Source organism: Epinephelus lanceolatus, chromosome 17 (genome assembly GCF_041903045.1).
Source record: "Epinephelus lanceolatus isolate andai-2023 chromosome 17, ASM4190304v1, whole genome shotgun sequence".
Classification (NCBI taxonomy): domain Eukaryota; kingdom Metazoa; phylum Chordata; class Actinopteri; order Perciformes; family Serranidae; genus Epinephelus; species Epinephelus lanceolatus.
In genome coordinates, this window is record NC_135750.1 from 24,541,631 (window position 1) to 24,556,090 (window position 14,460).

General features: G+C 41.9%; 1 protein-coding gene across 17 annotated transcripts in view; it reads left to right on the forward strand.

The window, feature by feature from the left end:
* Window positions 1–5,979: 5,979 nt before the first annotated feature.
* adgrb3 (adhesion G protein-coupled receptor B3) overlaps window positions 5,980–14,460 on the forward strand; it is a 136,475-nt gene continuing 127,994 nt past the window's right edge. For 16 of the 17 annotated variants that reach the window (XM_033612968.2, XM_033612971.2, XM_033612974.2 and 13 more), the window contains exons 1-2: window positions 6,027–6,162; window positions 7,729–8,497. In XM_033612968.2, the coding sequence (XP_033468859.1) occupies window positions 7,744–8,497 (754 nt within the window). In that variant the 5' untranslated portion in view covers window positions 6,027–6,162; window positions 7,729–7,743. Of the gene's footprint in view, window positions 6,163–7,728; window positions 8,498–14,460 lie in introns of all 17 variants that reach the window. The other variant, XM_078176352.1, reaches the window with a different exon arrangement.

The following is a 14,460-nucleotide window of genomic DNA, read 5'->3' on the forward strand; positions in this document are numbered from 1 at the left end:
AAGGAAAAATCAAAAGAATAACAGCATTAATGTCCTCCCTCAGCATTGTGTTTGAGTGAATGCTAGGGTTTTTTTTCATTATATTAAAATTCAAATCGGGTTCTAGCAAAAATAAATGTGGTTAATAATGCATTGGTATTGACTAGCAAGGATCATGTGCATGCTGGAGTCAAAAGGCTCGTATCCCACACATGGGGAGTCATTTTGATACATCGATTGCATGTGCAGTATATCTCAAAGAGCCTCAACTATGCATCTTTCTGACAGACATTGATTATCTCATACAGTTAACACACATTTCCCTTTGCACTCACTTGAAGTGTTTATGATTGCCATACAAGAAGAAGTGCAAGAACTGCCCTTAGCACTTAACCTCATCTCGACTACAGCACTCTGCAATTTCTGCAACAGTTTTTAATTAAATATGAAGAAAAATGGGAAAACAGCCCTTGAAGGGATGCAAGGAAAGAGCCCACACTTTAATTTGTTAATAGAGCGGTACATCATTAGTGTAATGATTGCATCGAACCATAAGACACAAGCCTGTATACACTGATAGTGACACCCAGTAGACATGACACATGAAGAACATTACTGCGAGCGTGAATCCATAATGCAAATAGTTTGTGAGCGTGTGAAATCAGTTGAACTCAAAGTGTTTGCGGATATCCCCTCTCACAGTGCGTCTAGACATTTTCGCATGTTTCTTTGGCATTGCCATGTCTGTGAAAGTGATAATGCACTGCTTTCATGTCCCAGGGTGGGTGACTGCTTCCTTATTTAATCACATTGCTTTAAATAGTACCAGATCTGAGAGTTCCTCCTGTGAGATTATTGGTTTTTTTTTTTAATGAAACTGTAGGACAAAGAGACACTTTACAGGTTCACAGGAAATATTTAACAAGACTAAGAGTCTGCCATGCCAGCTGCTCTGTGAGGCTGCACTTAGGCGTAGTGTTGCTTTGAGCTAAATGCTAAAATAAGCAAGCTGACATGCTCGCTGATTACGCTAACATGCTGATGTTTAGCAGATAGAATGTTTACCACCCAATCACTAGAATAAATGTTGGCATTGTATGTTTCTGCAAATGGTTGTGGTTAGGAAAAGATCATGTTTTGGCTTAAAATACCTGGTTTAGGTGGCACAATTGCTACTGGAAATGCAGCAAAGGCTTGCTAAAAAACAACAAGTTTGGTGGCACAAACACAACTGGAAATGCAGTAATGGCTTGCTGAAAAGCATCCACTCTGACAGGCACAATGGCTGTCAAAAACTGGATGGCAATGGCTCACTAAAAAATAACCAGTTTTGGTGCCACAAAAACAACCCAGTCTCACTCTTAAGTCGTCAAAATCTGGCACTTGGTCAGTGACTTCTGCCGTCAGACACGACGAAAAACGCTGTCCTTTCATGTCAGCACGATACGCAGCAGGTAACCATTATTGTTTAACGATGCCCGGCCGCGTAAGGGGGAAATATGGCGGGACAACAATGAAAGTTTACGCAGCAGAAGTCCGAGTAGGGCAGGTGGATGGGGTGGTGGATGGGTCCAACAGCCACCAACTTTGAATGTAAAGCAACAACGTGCTTTTGTTGCCTAAACCCAATCATAGTGTGTTAATTTTGAAAGTGACTGTATGCAAACTGTACATCTTCTCTCTTACAATGCTTGTAACAGGCAGAAGTTGAGATGCCGTCCCAGAACATCAACAACCAACGCACCCAATGACGCACGTCATTCTTGATGTGGAAAGTCCATGACCAAACGTCATTGATATGTGACGAGGTTGGGGTGAGAATATGTTGCTGGAATCACCACCATCCTCTCCGCCTCCCAGTGACAAAGTCAGCTCTTGTGCATGTAATCAGAACTATGTGGAAATGTTAATATGATATGCATGAAACAAATGTAACATATCCTAGTTTGCAGAACTGTATATGCCAACAATATTTTCTGGCAGCTGGACTGAATTTTTTACCACGTTCACTGTCTTAACTTAGCCTGTTAGCAATATTTGCTAATTAGCACTAAACACAGAGTCCAGCTGAGGCTCTTGGGAATGTCATTAGTTCTGCAAGTATTTGGTAATGAACCAAAATATTGAACAAGTTGGCATATTGAGTTTATGATGGTTCTACATGGACAGTCAAGATACCAACAAAGTGATTACAATTCAGCCTGAAGACAGCATGAATGTGTGTACCAAATTTCATGGTATTTTATCCCATAGTTTTTGACACATCACTCAAAACCATAGGTTTGAACCTCATGGTGGTGCTAGAGGAAAGGTCACAGGATCAAGTCATTAGGATCCATTGTCCGAGGACCATCAATGTCCGTAGCCTGCAACATTTCATGGCAATCCATCCAGCAGCCATTGAGACTGGTGCACTGATGTACAGACAACCAATCGACAGCATCATCCCCAGAGCCACAACGCTTCTGTTGCGTACGGATATGCTACCCTACACTGCAGCAGGGAAAGGCAGATGTACCGCTTCAGCGTGGCAATTTGTTGGAGGAAAAAGTGGCAGTGCAGTTGTAAAGAGACGAGAAAAAACTCCCAGATCTGACCATTAAAGAAATATATAACTCCTGTAATGACAAATGGTGTAATAACTTATTCCACAACAGCACAGGAGGATACACTACAGAATTCTGCACTTCAAGAAAAACTTCTTTCAGACATGCTCATTTGGGGTTTACCAATAAGTCATCCAGCTGAGATTCCTACAGGGAAAGAAGCCCATTATCACTGTGCTCAGACAATTGTAACATATGGACTACCTGGTGGTGACTGAGTTGAGCTGAAAGTCTGAATACATTTCGCCTGTGTCTGGAGAATTGTGTGTGTGTGTGTGTGTATGTGTGTGCGCCTATATGCACTAGTAGGTACAAAGAAAACCTATAATCTGTCTATGAGAGTGATATGTTCTTAAAGCAGTCATACTATGATTCATAATGGCTGGTTTACATCAATAGATTGATGTTTATCACAAGATCAATAGACTGATGTTTATCGCATGAGATTTTGTAATGGACACGACTGCTGTAAAACAGCCATTATATCAAACAGACGTACTATTTGGCTCTCACAAACACACACATGCGTGAGCGCCGGCTCAGTCTCACAAACAGGAGCAGGTGATAATAGGGCTATTCTTTATGCGAGGTCATGAATAATTCAAAATCCATGTGCTCAAACAGATTCTTGAGTTGACAGAATAATGTGACAGATTCTGCAACTGCTATTGGATGAGAAATATCACAAATGTTTTAGAGATTCTGGCAGGGGATAAGTAATCTGCTGTGTGAGCTACTAGTGAGCTCTAACCGGATGTGAAGATATTTCTGAAAATCTAAAAGGCTTTATGAATGTATATAAATATTTTTCTGCCCCAGCTATTCAATCTGTTGTACACTTAGCCATTTGACAGTCCTTTGACTTGAACATAAGGCACACTACACTTTCTTTTAAACATCATTTTAAACCACAACACAGGCCGCATGATGTCTTTTGTGTTATTTATTCATTTTCAGTGTTCAAACCATTGCAAGCAGTCAGTCTTTTATAAGAAATATCACATTGGCATTGCACGATGATGCACGTCATTCCACTGTAGATCCGACCTCCTACTCATGTCATTATTTCTTATTCAACTCTGACAACATATAACCACGATTCCTCATGAATTTAATCTCTTGTCCTGCTCACAAAATGACCAAACATGTGCAGAGTGCCATTTGGACTCTGGAAACGTCCTTGCAGGGGAGAGTGATGGCAGCATTCCTGAAGCTTGGCAATTGGCCTCCTCATGAGTCAGTGAAGAGATACTTATTGTGTTTTCATTGTTCAAAAAGGCTTTGCATGAATTTCTTCCACCTCTTAGCTTACTGAGCCAAAAGCTCCCCAAACGCCAAAGTCTTCATTATGGCCGCGGAAAGAGCGGCTGGCTCGAGGTCACCCCCGATGTTCCACTGGCTGCCTGGGGAAGACTGGAATTAGAAAGCAACCGCAGTCACAGGCCACAGCGACCAACTGTGCTGAATGACTCCAATCTCCTTTATAAGTTTGGCAACAGATTAACAATGTTGTAAACGCTGCTTGGTACAGGATGTTGGGGATATAAACAAGTTCTTTTCAGATTCTCACACTCTGTGCAGTTCTGGAGCATTCTTTGGAAAGGCTGGCTTACAAACACTTCACACTGAAACTTCCTGGAAATAAATAAACAAATAGGGCTCTTCATGCAGCATCTGCTCAGATGGAACGCATTCAGTCAAGGCCTGAAAGAGACGGCCAGGCTAATGAGAGTTAACTGTGCACAGCAAAATGATTAGAGCAGCTGACCCAACTCTCCAAAAAAGGGGGGAAAGTGGAAAAAACAATTGCATCTATCTGCAGCGGCCAACCTAATGTCTCCTGTTTCAAGATGCAAATTATTCTAAATATGTAAATGTACTGAGCTGTGTGGTTGGTACATTCATTTGTCTCAATGCAGATGAAGATAGTAGGCCTATAATTATGAATGCAATGCTTTATTTGCACCTGATTTTTTAAAAAAAAGACCCAACGAAATCCTTCCTCCATCTTCATGATGATGTAAGCAGCAGCAGGCGACTCAGATGACAGTGTAACTCCCTGTCCATGTCCATTATAGTCCCATTCTTCCCATGTATTTAGGCAATTGGAGGCTATTGCAGAGCCATTGATGCCGCATTGTCAGTGACCAAGTGCTAAAGCCTGGAGCTTATATTGGATTTAATTGACTGCTGATTGTTGAATCTCAGCATGTCTCTCAGGGCACAGCATTTGAAAGAAGGGGGGGGGGGGGGGGGGGGGAAGCATTCAAGCTTAAGCTCCAGATCCTTTATTTAATAAGAAGGTCATGAATACATTTTACTCTTACCTTGAACATATGTAGGCTACACACATAAGCATTCCCCTGAGAGCACACATGTCTAAGAAGACGGTGGAAAGGGAAGATAAAAAAAAAACCCACAGAAGCTGCACCTGTAAGGTGCAAGACTACCCGGAACAACTTTTTCCAAAGAGAGCACAAGTTGCCCCATAAGCATTTGTTCTTCCAGCAGCGTGAAGGAGGCGAACGGGAGGACGTGCAGAGTGCGTCTACACCAGCAAGCGGTGAAGAAATCAAAACAACAGCGGCTGTCACCCATCAGGAGAGGAGGGAAAAATTACCAAACACACCAGCGAGCTTTCAGGGTCCCATTGATAGAGCAGCGCAGGTTGTTGTAGGCCATTTATACTCATGCTATTCTCATGCATTTCCCCCCCTTACAAAAAAAAAAAAAAAATTCAAAATAAAAGTCCATGAAATATTCCTGTTTTTGGAGAACGCTGCAGCAGCAAAGCGCGGCGTTGTCTGAGCACAACTGAGAGGGTCCAGTTCAGGGGGGAAACCCTTTTGACTCGAATTAAGGGGAGGCATACATGAGAAGAAGGAGAAAAAAAGGGAAGGAGGAGGGCAGGGAAGAAAGTATTGGTGGTGCCAGACGCAGCGGCAGTAAGAAGCGTACGTACGTGCTTTATCTTAGCGGCTGAGTGTGTGACGTGATATTGCAGCCTGCTCCTGGAGCTCTGCAAGCACCAAGCAAAGCGCGTCTATTTCTCTCTCTGTTGTAACTCACTAGCCCCCAACATCTCACATCCACCCCACTACGGATCTTTTTTTTTAACCTCCCTCTTTTTTTTGCCTCTCCAGAGGGGGGGTTTGCGCGACTTGCCGGAGAAAACATATCAGTGGGAATAGAGACGTGGAGTCTGCCGAATTAATTTATGGTAATACTGTAAGAAATCGCTTCTCTTCTTTTCATCACTCCAAGAATTTCTTTCTCTCTCTGTGTGTGTCTCCTCTCTCTATCTCCCCGTCTCTCTGTCTCTCTTTCTCGGTGGCTGTCGTGTGTTGTTGCGCTCCGTTTTGATGGGAAAAACCCAGAAGAAGAAGAAGACGGGGGGGATATGAGCGGGCAGACCGGAGTGTAACGCATTTTATTTTCATCCATTGAACCATCTTGTTGCGCCGGACTTCTATTGTCGGGAATGGGGAGTATTGATTCACTGGAGGGCTGCAGAATTTATTTATAAAGGATGTGGTCAAGTATGTTGGAAAAATAGCCATAGCTTCCGCAGTGTAAGGTAAGAATATTATCCATATCTTCATCATTGCTGATATTGTTGCATGGGGCTGCTGAAGCTCATTTTCATATGTCATCCCTCTGTTAAAGTTTAGCCTCCCCCTGTTAAATATGTGTCCTGTCTATTCAACATGATGGCTTTTACGCGTTCATCCGCTCACATTAGTCCAGGGGTGCTTAGCAGCTGATTTTTAAGAGCTGATCTCTCTCTTAAGAGGCAAAAATCACTTTAAAGCGCCGAGCGTCGAACTGACACTGCATGAGATGTAGCCCGTGTCTCTATATTCAGATGTCCTCTCGAGACGAGATTGCTCTTAGAAGCCCCGGCAATAAAAATCAGCGTCTCCTGACGACCGATTTCTCGTCTCCGGAATACTGATTTTGCGCGTACAGACCTTGGCCATGAATCATGCGGAATCATATGGATTTAAAAAGCTGTTTTCACTAAACACTGCTGCTGCAAATCCTTATGTAACTCACATATTATCCTAATGTGGTGTGACGGGGTTTATCATGACCAAAAAAGAAAGAAGGGGGGAGAAGTTAGAGACATAAGTGTAAATTTATCTATTCTCTGGACTCTGGTATCTATAGCCTACTTGGGATTTCAACGCCCACACACACACACATGCACACACAGTTCGAGACACACACACGCACACATGCACGTTCTGCTGTGACACTGCTCACAGCTGCATTGCCTGTAGGATTAAAGCAATCAGGACATCGCATTGCATTCTCTCCCTCTCCCTCTCTCCATCTCTCTTTGCACACAAACACACTTGGGCGCGCGCGTGCAAACACACACAGACACACACACACACCACACCACACACTGGCTCTTTATCAAATTGCATTGTCAAATATGTCAAGCCCTGAATTTCGGAGACATGCAGGTCGTGTGGTTGGACCGAAAGCGCGCAGAAGGAGAGGAGCCATGGTGACCAGGCAGACGCATAGAGATTTTTTTTGTCTTTTCAGTCTGAATTTTGTCTTCCTCATATTATCTAACTGTCGTGCAAAGGAAGCAGTTTAAATCACGAAGAAAACAGCTTGATTTAGAAAAAAAAGAAAAGATTCCGGTTACTGCGTAAAATGAGCAGTTGCGTCCCACAGCTCGTGATGCCTGCACTCATACCTCTGTCACCGTTTGCCTTTTGGATGTCAGATATCCTAAACAGCTATATTTGAACACCTCCACGCATTGTGCCATACCAAATACGACCCAATTAATAACGTCTAAATGACTCACATTATTGCACCCACCACCACCACCCTCAAAATAAATAAATAAATAAATAATGACCGAAGCAACCACAAGGTGGCAATGTTTGCACAAAGTATAGTAATGAGGGAGGCAGGATGGAGATGCAAAAGACATGTTGCTGAGGTTAATGTGGCTTCTTCTTTTTTTCCGTTCTTTTTCCATTTTCCATGGTAGGACGTGATAAGAAATGTGTGAAGCGCATCAGTCAGACTTGATGGATGATCTCTATCATGTGTGATTGATGTGCGTGTCCTTTGCTTTAAAATTCCTTTGTGTAACCCTCTCCATCTCTCCTTGCAGGCCAAATGACATAGGATGAAGGCTGTTCGAAACCTGTTGATTTATATATTTTCCACCTATCTTCTGGTTATGTTTGGATTAACTGGTGCCCAAGATTATTGGTGTTCCACTCTGGTCAAGGGGGTCATTTATGGATCATATTCGGTGACTGAAATGTTTCCTAAGAACTATACAAACTGTACATGGACGCTGGAGAACCCAGACCCTACCAAATACAGCATCTACCTGAAGCTATACAAGCGAGACTTGAGCTGCTCTGAATATTCTTTGCTTGCTTATCAGTTTGATCATTACTCGCACGAAAAGATCAATGAGTTGCTGAAAGTCAACGAGTCTATAGTGTACCTGTGCGATTCGAAGAATATTTATGTATTTTTGCTGTATGACAAGAATTTCGTTCAACTACGGAGAGTTTTCCCTTATGATTATAATGGATTGACGCCACAGAAGCTGGAGGAGGAAGAGAAGTCTATTGTGGAGTTTTTGGTGTTGAATAAGGCGAGCCCTAGCCAGTTTGGGTGTCAAGTGCTTTGTACATGGCTGGAAAACTGCCTGAAGTTAGAGAAAGGGACAGTGGAGACGTGTGGGATCGTGTACACGAAATGCACATGTCCTCAGCATTTAGGCGATGGAGAATCAGAGAGCATGCTCATGCTCAACAACGTGGTTTTACCTTTAAACCCACAAACGGAGGGTTGCTTGTCGCCCCAACTACAAGCTGGGCAGGTCTGCAATCTGAGTGCAGAAGTGAAACGGCCTCCTAAAGAAGGTGAGTATCCTGTCATCTTCCTCCTTAATGCTGAAATAGATGTAGACTTAATGGACTACTGTATGCATAGAGGAGATAGTAATCATGTCAAATGTGCACGTCAAATCACTCCCTTCTCTGCCCTTATTGCATGTTTGAAGTGTGATGGCCCATGAAACAAAGAGCACACATAGATGTATAGACTGCAGTTGGCTCAGAAATGTGTCAACTTCGAGAACAAAGCTGCCAGAGGAGTTGGGTGTAGTAATGACCACAGCAGCACAAACCGAACCACCTACAGGGGGGGTCTTTCATTTGGTTGGACTGAATTCAAAATGCACTATCATTGCTGTGAATTTAAAATGGCTGTTTTTCTACACATCAGCACAGAGTTAAAATGGCTGCAAATCCAAAGATAATTTCTGTGTGTTATACATTTATGTCAGTCGTCATCCTCACAAAGACCAACAGCGCCCAATATGGACGCATCCTTTCAGATTTATTGGCATCCATGTCACATGGCACAACGGATGCAGCGGCGTCAGATTGGATCACACGCAATGCAACAATGCAGAGTTTGGTGCTTGGTCAAATCTGTAGCATCTAATAATTAAACAGTATTCCCAAGCTGCTCTGTTACACAGGGATGCTACTTGTGCAGTGTTGCCATAGAGCAATGCAACGTGTTTTCACTGAGTGTTGGAATTGAGCAATAATTAACATCTAGTCAAGAGCTTACAGGGAAAAAACGGTGTTATCAGCAGACCTGCTTGCAGTTGTAATTCGCACATGTGCCACAAGTGCCTACATAAACCACCTATACATCCACACACATTCACAGGTAGACAGCTGAATGAACATTTAACAGTAAGTGGTTACGATACGGTCATAATGATTCTGTTCATTAGTGTCACTGGGTAGCAGGGGGGAGTTTTTTTTGTTGTTAACGCACTTGTGTAGCACTTTGAATTACAAAGGGAGCCCTTCTTGACACATAGCTGTTTGCATTTTAACAGATAGCAGAGCAAAACCCCAGAGGAATATGCTGCATACTTCAGAGGTGAGGTGCGTTTACCGTGAGACATAAAGGAGGGGCATTCATCACGGCACACTGAACCAAAAATAATGAGTCAACCTTTAGATTTTGGTGGTGGGGGGGGGGGAATAATGATAGCAGGAATGTTATGGAGCTATCTCCCTTGTGGCACTTACCAAAATAACAGTTGCTATAATAGCACCCCGGAGAACAGGTGGCAGTTTTCTAATCAAGAAGAACAGGTGAACATCGATTGCAGTAGTTCGGCTGTTTGGTTGACTCCTGCTGAGTGCTGCTACATCACATTTTTGAAACACTTTCTTTTCTATAAATAGTATAACTACTGTAGATACTACTCCGCCTAAGGTAGTTTTAATGCTTTTATAAGAGTTACTCTTGCAAATTTCCACATGATTTATTAAGTGGCTAGCCTCCATCAAGTCGGATTATAAACTCATTTGGAGTATCGTTCACCCACCCTTCCGCTAGAGCCCTCAAGCAATAATGCATACAGTTTCTGATTCAAACTACCATTACAACTTACCCTTCAGTCAGGCAGCATGTGCAGGAACATCACAAAGTATGACTCAGCTGTGTGTTTTTGTCAGATAATTTCATCATTTAGTGAATCTCATGTTCAAATTACAATTTACTCGGAAGCATTATGCTTATTTCCACTGAAAACTCTCTGCTCCAAAATAACATTTGACATTTTTCTATCAGCATGTTAATAACGGCTTAAGAGCAGAGCTTATTTTTTTTTTCCACTCAGAAGATTTTCCACAAGCTTCTATTTATAGGGCCCGTTGATGGGAGGTTTGAATAAATCCGTTTTCATCTGGATAACAGGGAGATCACCACTGGGTTTAAAAGAGCACTGTGTCTCCTGTGGCATCATGGTGACAGAGTGGGTGTTCCTGATGAAGAATAAAGCATTACAAACAGTCGACAAGGGCTCCATTTGATAAAATCGCTTGTCTTTGATCTTCTCAGTTCCTGGTAGAGGATGGCTTCAGAGCACATCAAAGAAAAGCAGGGCTGGAGGTTGTATACTCCAGCCATGCCACTGAAATGCCCCTCCAGTGTTTCACAGACTGAAGATAAGACCATTTTAAAGGTCACAGCTCTTAACTATTTAAGGTGATTATGCAGACAAAGGACAGACCTCATTCCTTGATATTGTGACATTTTGAAAAACAGCAGCGACACAATGAAATCCTAAACAGATGTACTACTCGGGGTGACTCATTTATGCAGTTTTATTTTTATCACATTGTCCCATTTCATGAATAAAAGTTGTAAAAGGAGGCAGCACAGTGGCGCAGTGGCACTCGCAGCAAGACAGATTTAATTCTTTGTCTGTTTTTTTTCCTTCTTTGTGTTCTGCGTTCACATGGGTTTCCTCCCACATCCCACACATGCAAGTCAAGTGGGCTGATGACTCTGAGCTGCCCAAAGGTGAATGAGTGACTGTCTGTGTTAGCTCTGTGATGCTCTGGTGACGTATCCTGGGTGTTTTCTTGCTTTTAATCCAATGAAAGGCTCCAGCTAGTGTGGATCTGAATTTTGGAGTGTAGAAAGCAATAAAATCTATGAGTAAAAGCTAGATAGAAAATGTTTTGCAGATTTTTGCAGGTTCTCCACACTGTCACAAATCTAAATCTCCCTGCTGCATTTATTTTTGAAAAGATGACTCCAGTGCATAAGGAGGCATTCAGTCGGCAGATAGAAACTACAGCCAGACATTTTAGGTTCTCACCCAGATATCTGCCCTCTCCCTATCCAATCCTGACGCGTGTTTACTTGTATGGGAGCTTAAAGTCCTCAAATTCACAGTGCACTGTTCAAATCATCCACAAATTGCACTTGGCTCCAGGAAATAAACAACATCATGAGGCATTGTCTTGTTTTGTGGCTCAGCCTACTAGTCTGCCCTCGGCTATGGAAGAGTGTCTCTGTCTTTGTTTCGTTTGGTTGGAACTCACCACTTTTCAAGGATCAGGGTCAAGGTGTCTCTTTGTTTGAGAGGATTGTGTGTTGTAGCATGTTCACTGTTCATCAGGCCCCTGCCGGCCACGTTCCTGACATAGGTTCATCACTATTACATAAGGACTGTCTAGCTCACCTTCCTGTTCACTGAAAAGCCTATTCTACAAAGTAGTTCCTTTAAAATGAAAAGGGCACTCTTTTTCTTTCATCCAAACATTATTTTGATTCTGTCAGACATTTCAGTTCATAACTGCGTCCATCTCTGACTCCACTCCCCATTTCCGTGTTGTCATTGATTTAAAGGTAATAGTGGGGGAAGATAAATGTGACAGTGGCAGGAAGATGCTTTTTGGAGGTAAGGGTTTATAATTTGCTTCAAACTCGATTACGCAACAAAGAACTGAAGCTCATATGCATGTAAAATATTCAAATAAATATTTTATGAGTCCACAAAGTGGGCCTCTAAATTCATTGTTAGCACAAGAAGTAGGTTAGAAGTGAGTATGACATCGCAGATTTGAGTCCTGATCCTCCGTTTTCCAGAGAAAATTGTTCACACTTGAACACTGATTTGACTCTTAACATGCAATATGGAGAAATAAATCAATTCAATTTGATAAGGGTGATTAAAGTCAACCACCAAACTGACAAAGGAGGAAAGAATTAACATGTCATTACCGCACATACCAAAGGATTTCATATTATCTAACATATCCACTTTAAGACTGAATGCAGATGCTTTTTTGTGCAGTTGCAGATGCTTATTAGATCATTGCGGTTCCTGACAACACAGAGCGTGTGCCATGTGGAAAATGGCAATAGGATTTTATTGGCAAATGAAATGTGTGTGAAGCGTTCTAATGCACTGTCACCCGCCAAAGTCCTGAGCACTGCAGCAGCTCAGCCTAGCTGCCTCACATAGTGAGGCCTTTTATTCACTTTGGATCTCAGTCAAGTCACTCAGTAGTCACACTGCATTATGCTCACCCCCATTGTTCAGTACACTTGGAGGCCATTTTAGTTCCAATTCAGTGAAGGAGAGAGCTCAGCTCAACAGCACAGAATCTGTTTGTTTAATCTTAGACATGCATTATTTGTCTTTAGCTATAGTAAATATCTGGAATAACCCACGTCCCAATTCCCCCTAAAATCCTGGGCTAAAACATTCCTGCCTTACCCTACTGTAAATATTCTTTTCATGTTCTGCTCTTTGATTTTTAGATTCAGCATTTTCTCCCTGGTTTTGTAGCCATGTCTTTCTGTATTCAACCTCCTGTGTTGAGATGAAAATGCTAAAGAAAGTTGTTAAGAAATGACAAGGTCGACACAAAAAGCGTGATAGACTGTAGGACCCTGACAATCTGTGTGAGTACCAGCCATTATTTTTGTCCATTAACTGCGTATTAAATTTTGTATTAAAAAAAAAAAAAAAAGACAGTGCGGAGTGTCGAGTGATTAAGTTTTATGCTGTAATCAATTACACAGCTTTGGGTGGATTCCAGTCAGTTTTGTGAAACATAGAAAAAACTGCTAAAACGAGGTCAAAAATTTCACCAGTATCTGCAACACTGTGATTCTCAGGGAGAAGATAATGGAGTCTGGGAGTGAGTGAGTGAGCAGTTCTTTTCTCAGCATAGCTCAAAAATATACATTTATAAACTGTATATTCATCAAATGGCCCAAGTCGCTGTTTCTGGGTATAAAAATTCATGAGGCTCTGAGGTGACTCCTAAGTCATTTTACACAGTGATATAAAACCACAAAAACTGTTGCCATGTTTAAAGTTCTGCTTAAAACCACTCACACTGTCACACACGGATGCAAATGGGCTCTTTGGAACCACAAAAGTCTTTTTTTTTTTCGGCCATTACAAATTTATGATACAATAAAGTATAGGGTCCACCACGTCAGGATTGGCATGGTTTTTATTTTGCTCTGCAAGTTAAGGGATTAAAAAGATAAAACTTGTAGAGTTATGTGTGATACCAAATAGCACTTTCTGATAATTGCTTTAATAAAGGCCCTGAAAACCTATTTCCCCAAATAGCCTCTTACAGTAGAAGAAGAGATGGGGTCCGACATGAACAATAAAATGATCTGCCAAATTTCAATTAGTTTTGGTTATTCCACAGGGCTCAATTAGGAAAAAGTGATGTCACTTATTTCTGCGAACCAAACACAGTTCTCCAACACAGAATCAAAATATGATATATGGATATAAACAGGAGTCTTATCTCAGAGTTGAAGTATTTCATCATATTTCTCAGTTAGCCTGCAAAAACATGTTTAGGTAACCAGTTCTCATTCCCCAGGTGTCAAATACAGCAGCCTGGTCAGTTGCCTTCGGCATCTGATTCTGATGTACAAGAGACCCTTTGGTGTCCACATGAGTTCCTCAGTACCTGGTGTTCAACTAAATCCAATGTTATCACATCCCCAGCAATGATGTACAGACATGTAAAGAGCAACAAGCAAGTCTGCATAGGGCAGGAGGGAGGGGTGGTGATAAGCTAAAGACTTTCACCCAGGAGACTGCCATTTGTGTCCTATGTGAAACATTTAGTTTTTAAAATTACATTTGCTAAGTTAACATTTTTCTTTTTTAGCCAAACCACTTTTTTCTAAACCAAACCAAGTAGTTTTGTTGCCTTAATCTCAATCTCTTTATTTAGAAAAGACACTTTACATGTAACAAGTGGAAATTGACATGCTGCCGACCCTGAGCATCCAAAAATGATGCTAGAGGGGTACCTAAAGTGTCACAGTTTGAAGCGTAGGGACTGGGTAAACTGGCATATTTGACGAGTTGGGAGTGAGAATGTGTTGGTTTAGGACAGCTGGAATTATTGGAAATATTATTTTTGGTTTACATCTCAAAGGTCAAGTGTGTAGGATTTAGAGCCACCTGATGGTAAGGCTGCAGAATTGTAACTTCTCCCATGTGCCAAGCATGTGGGGG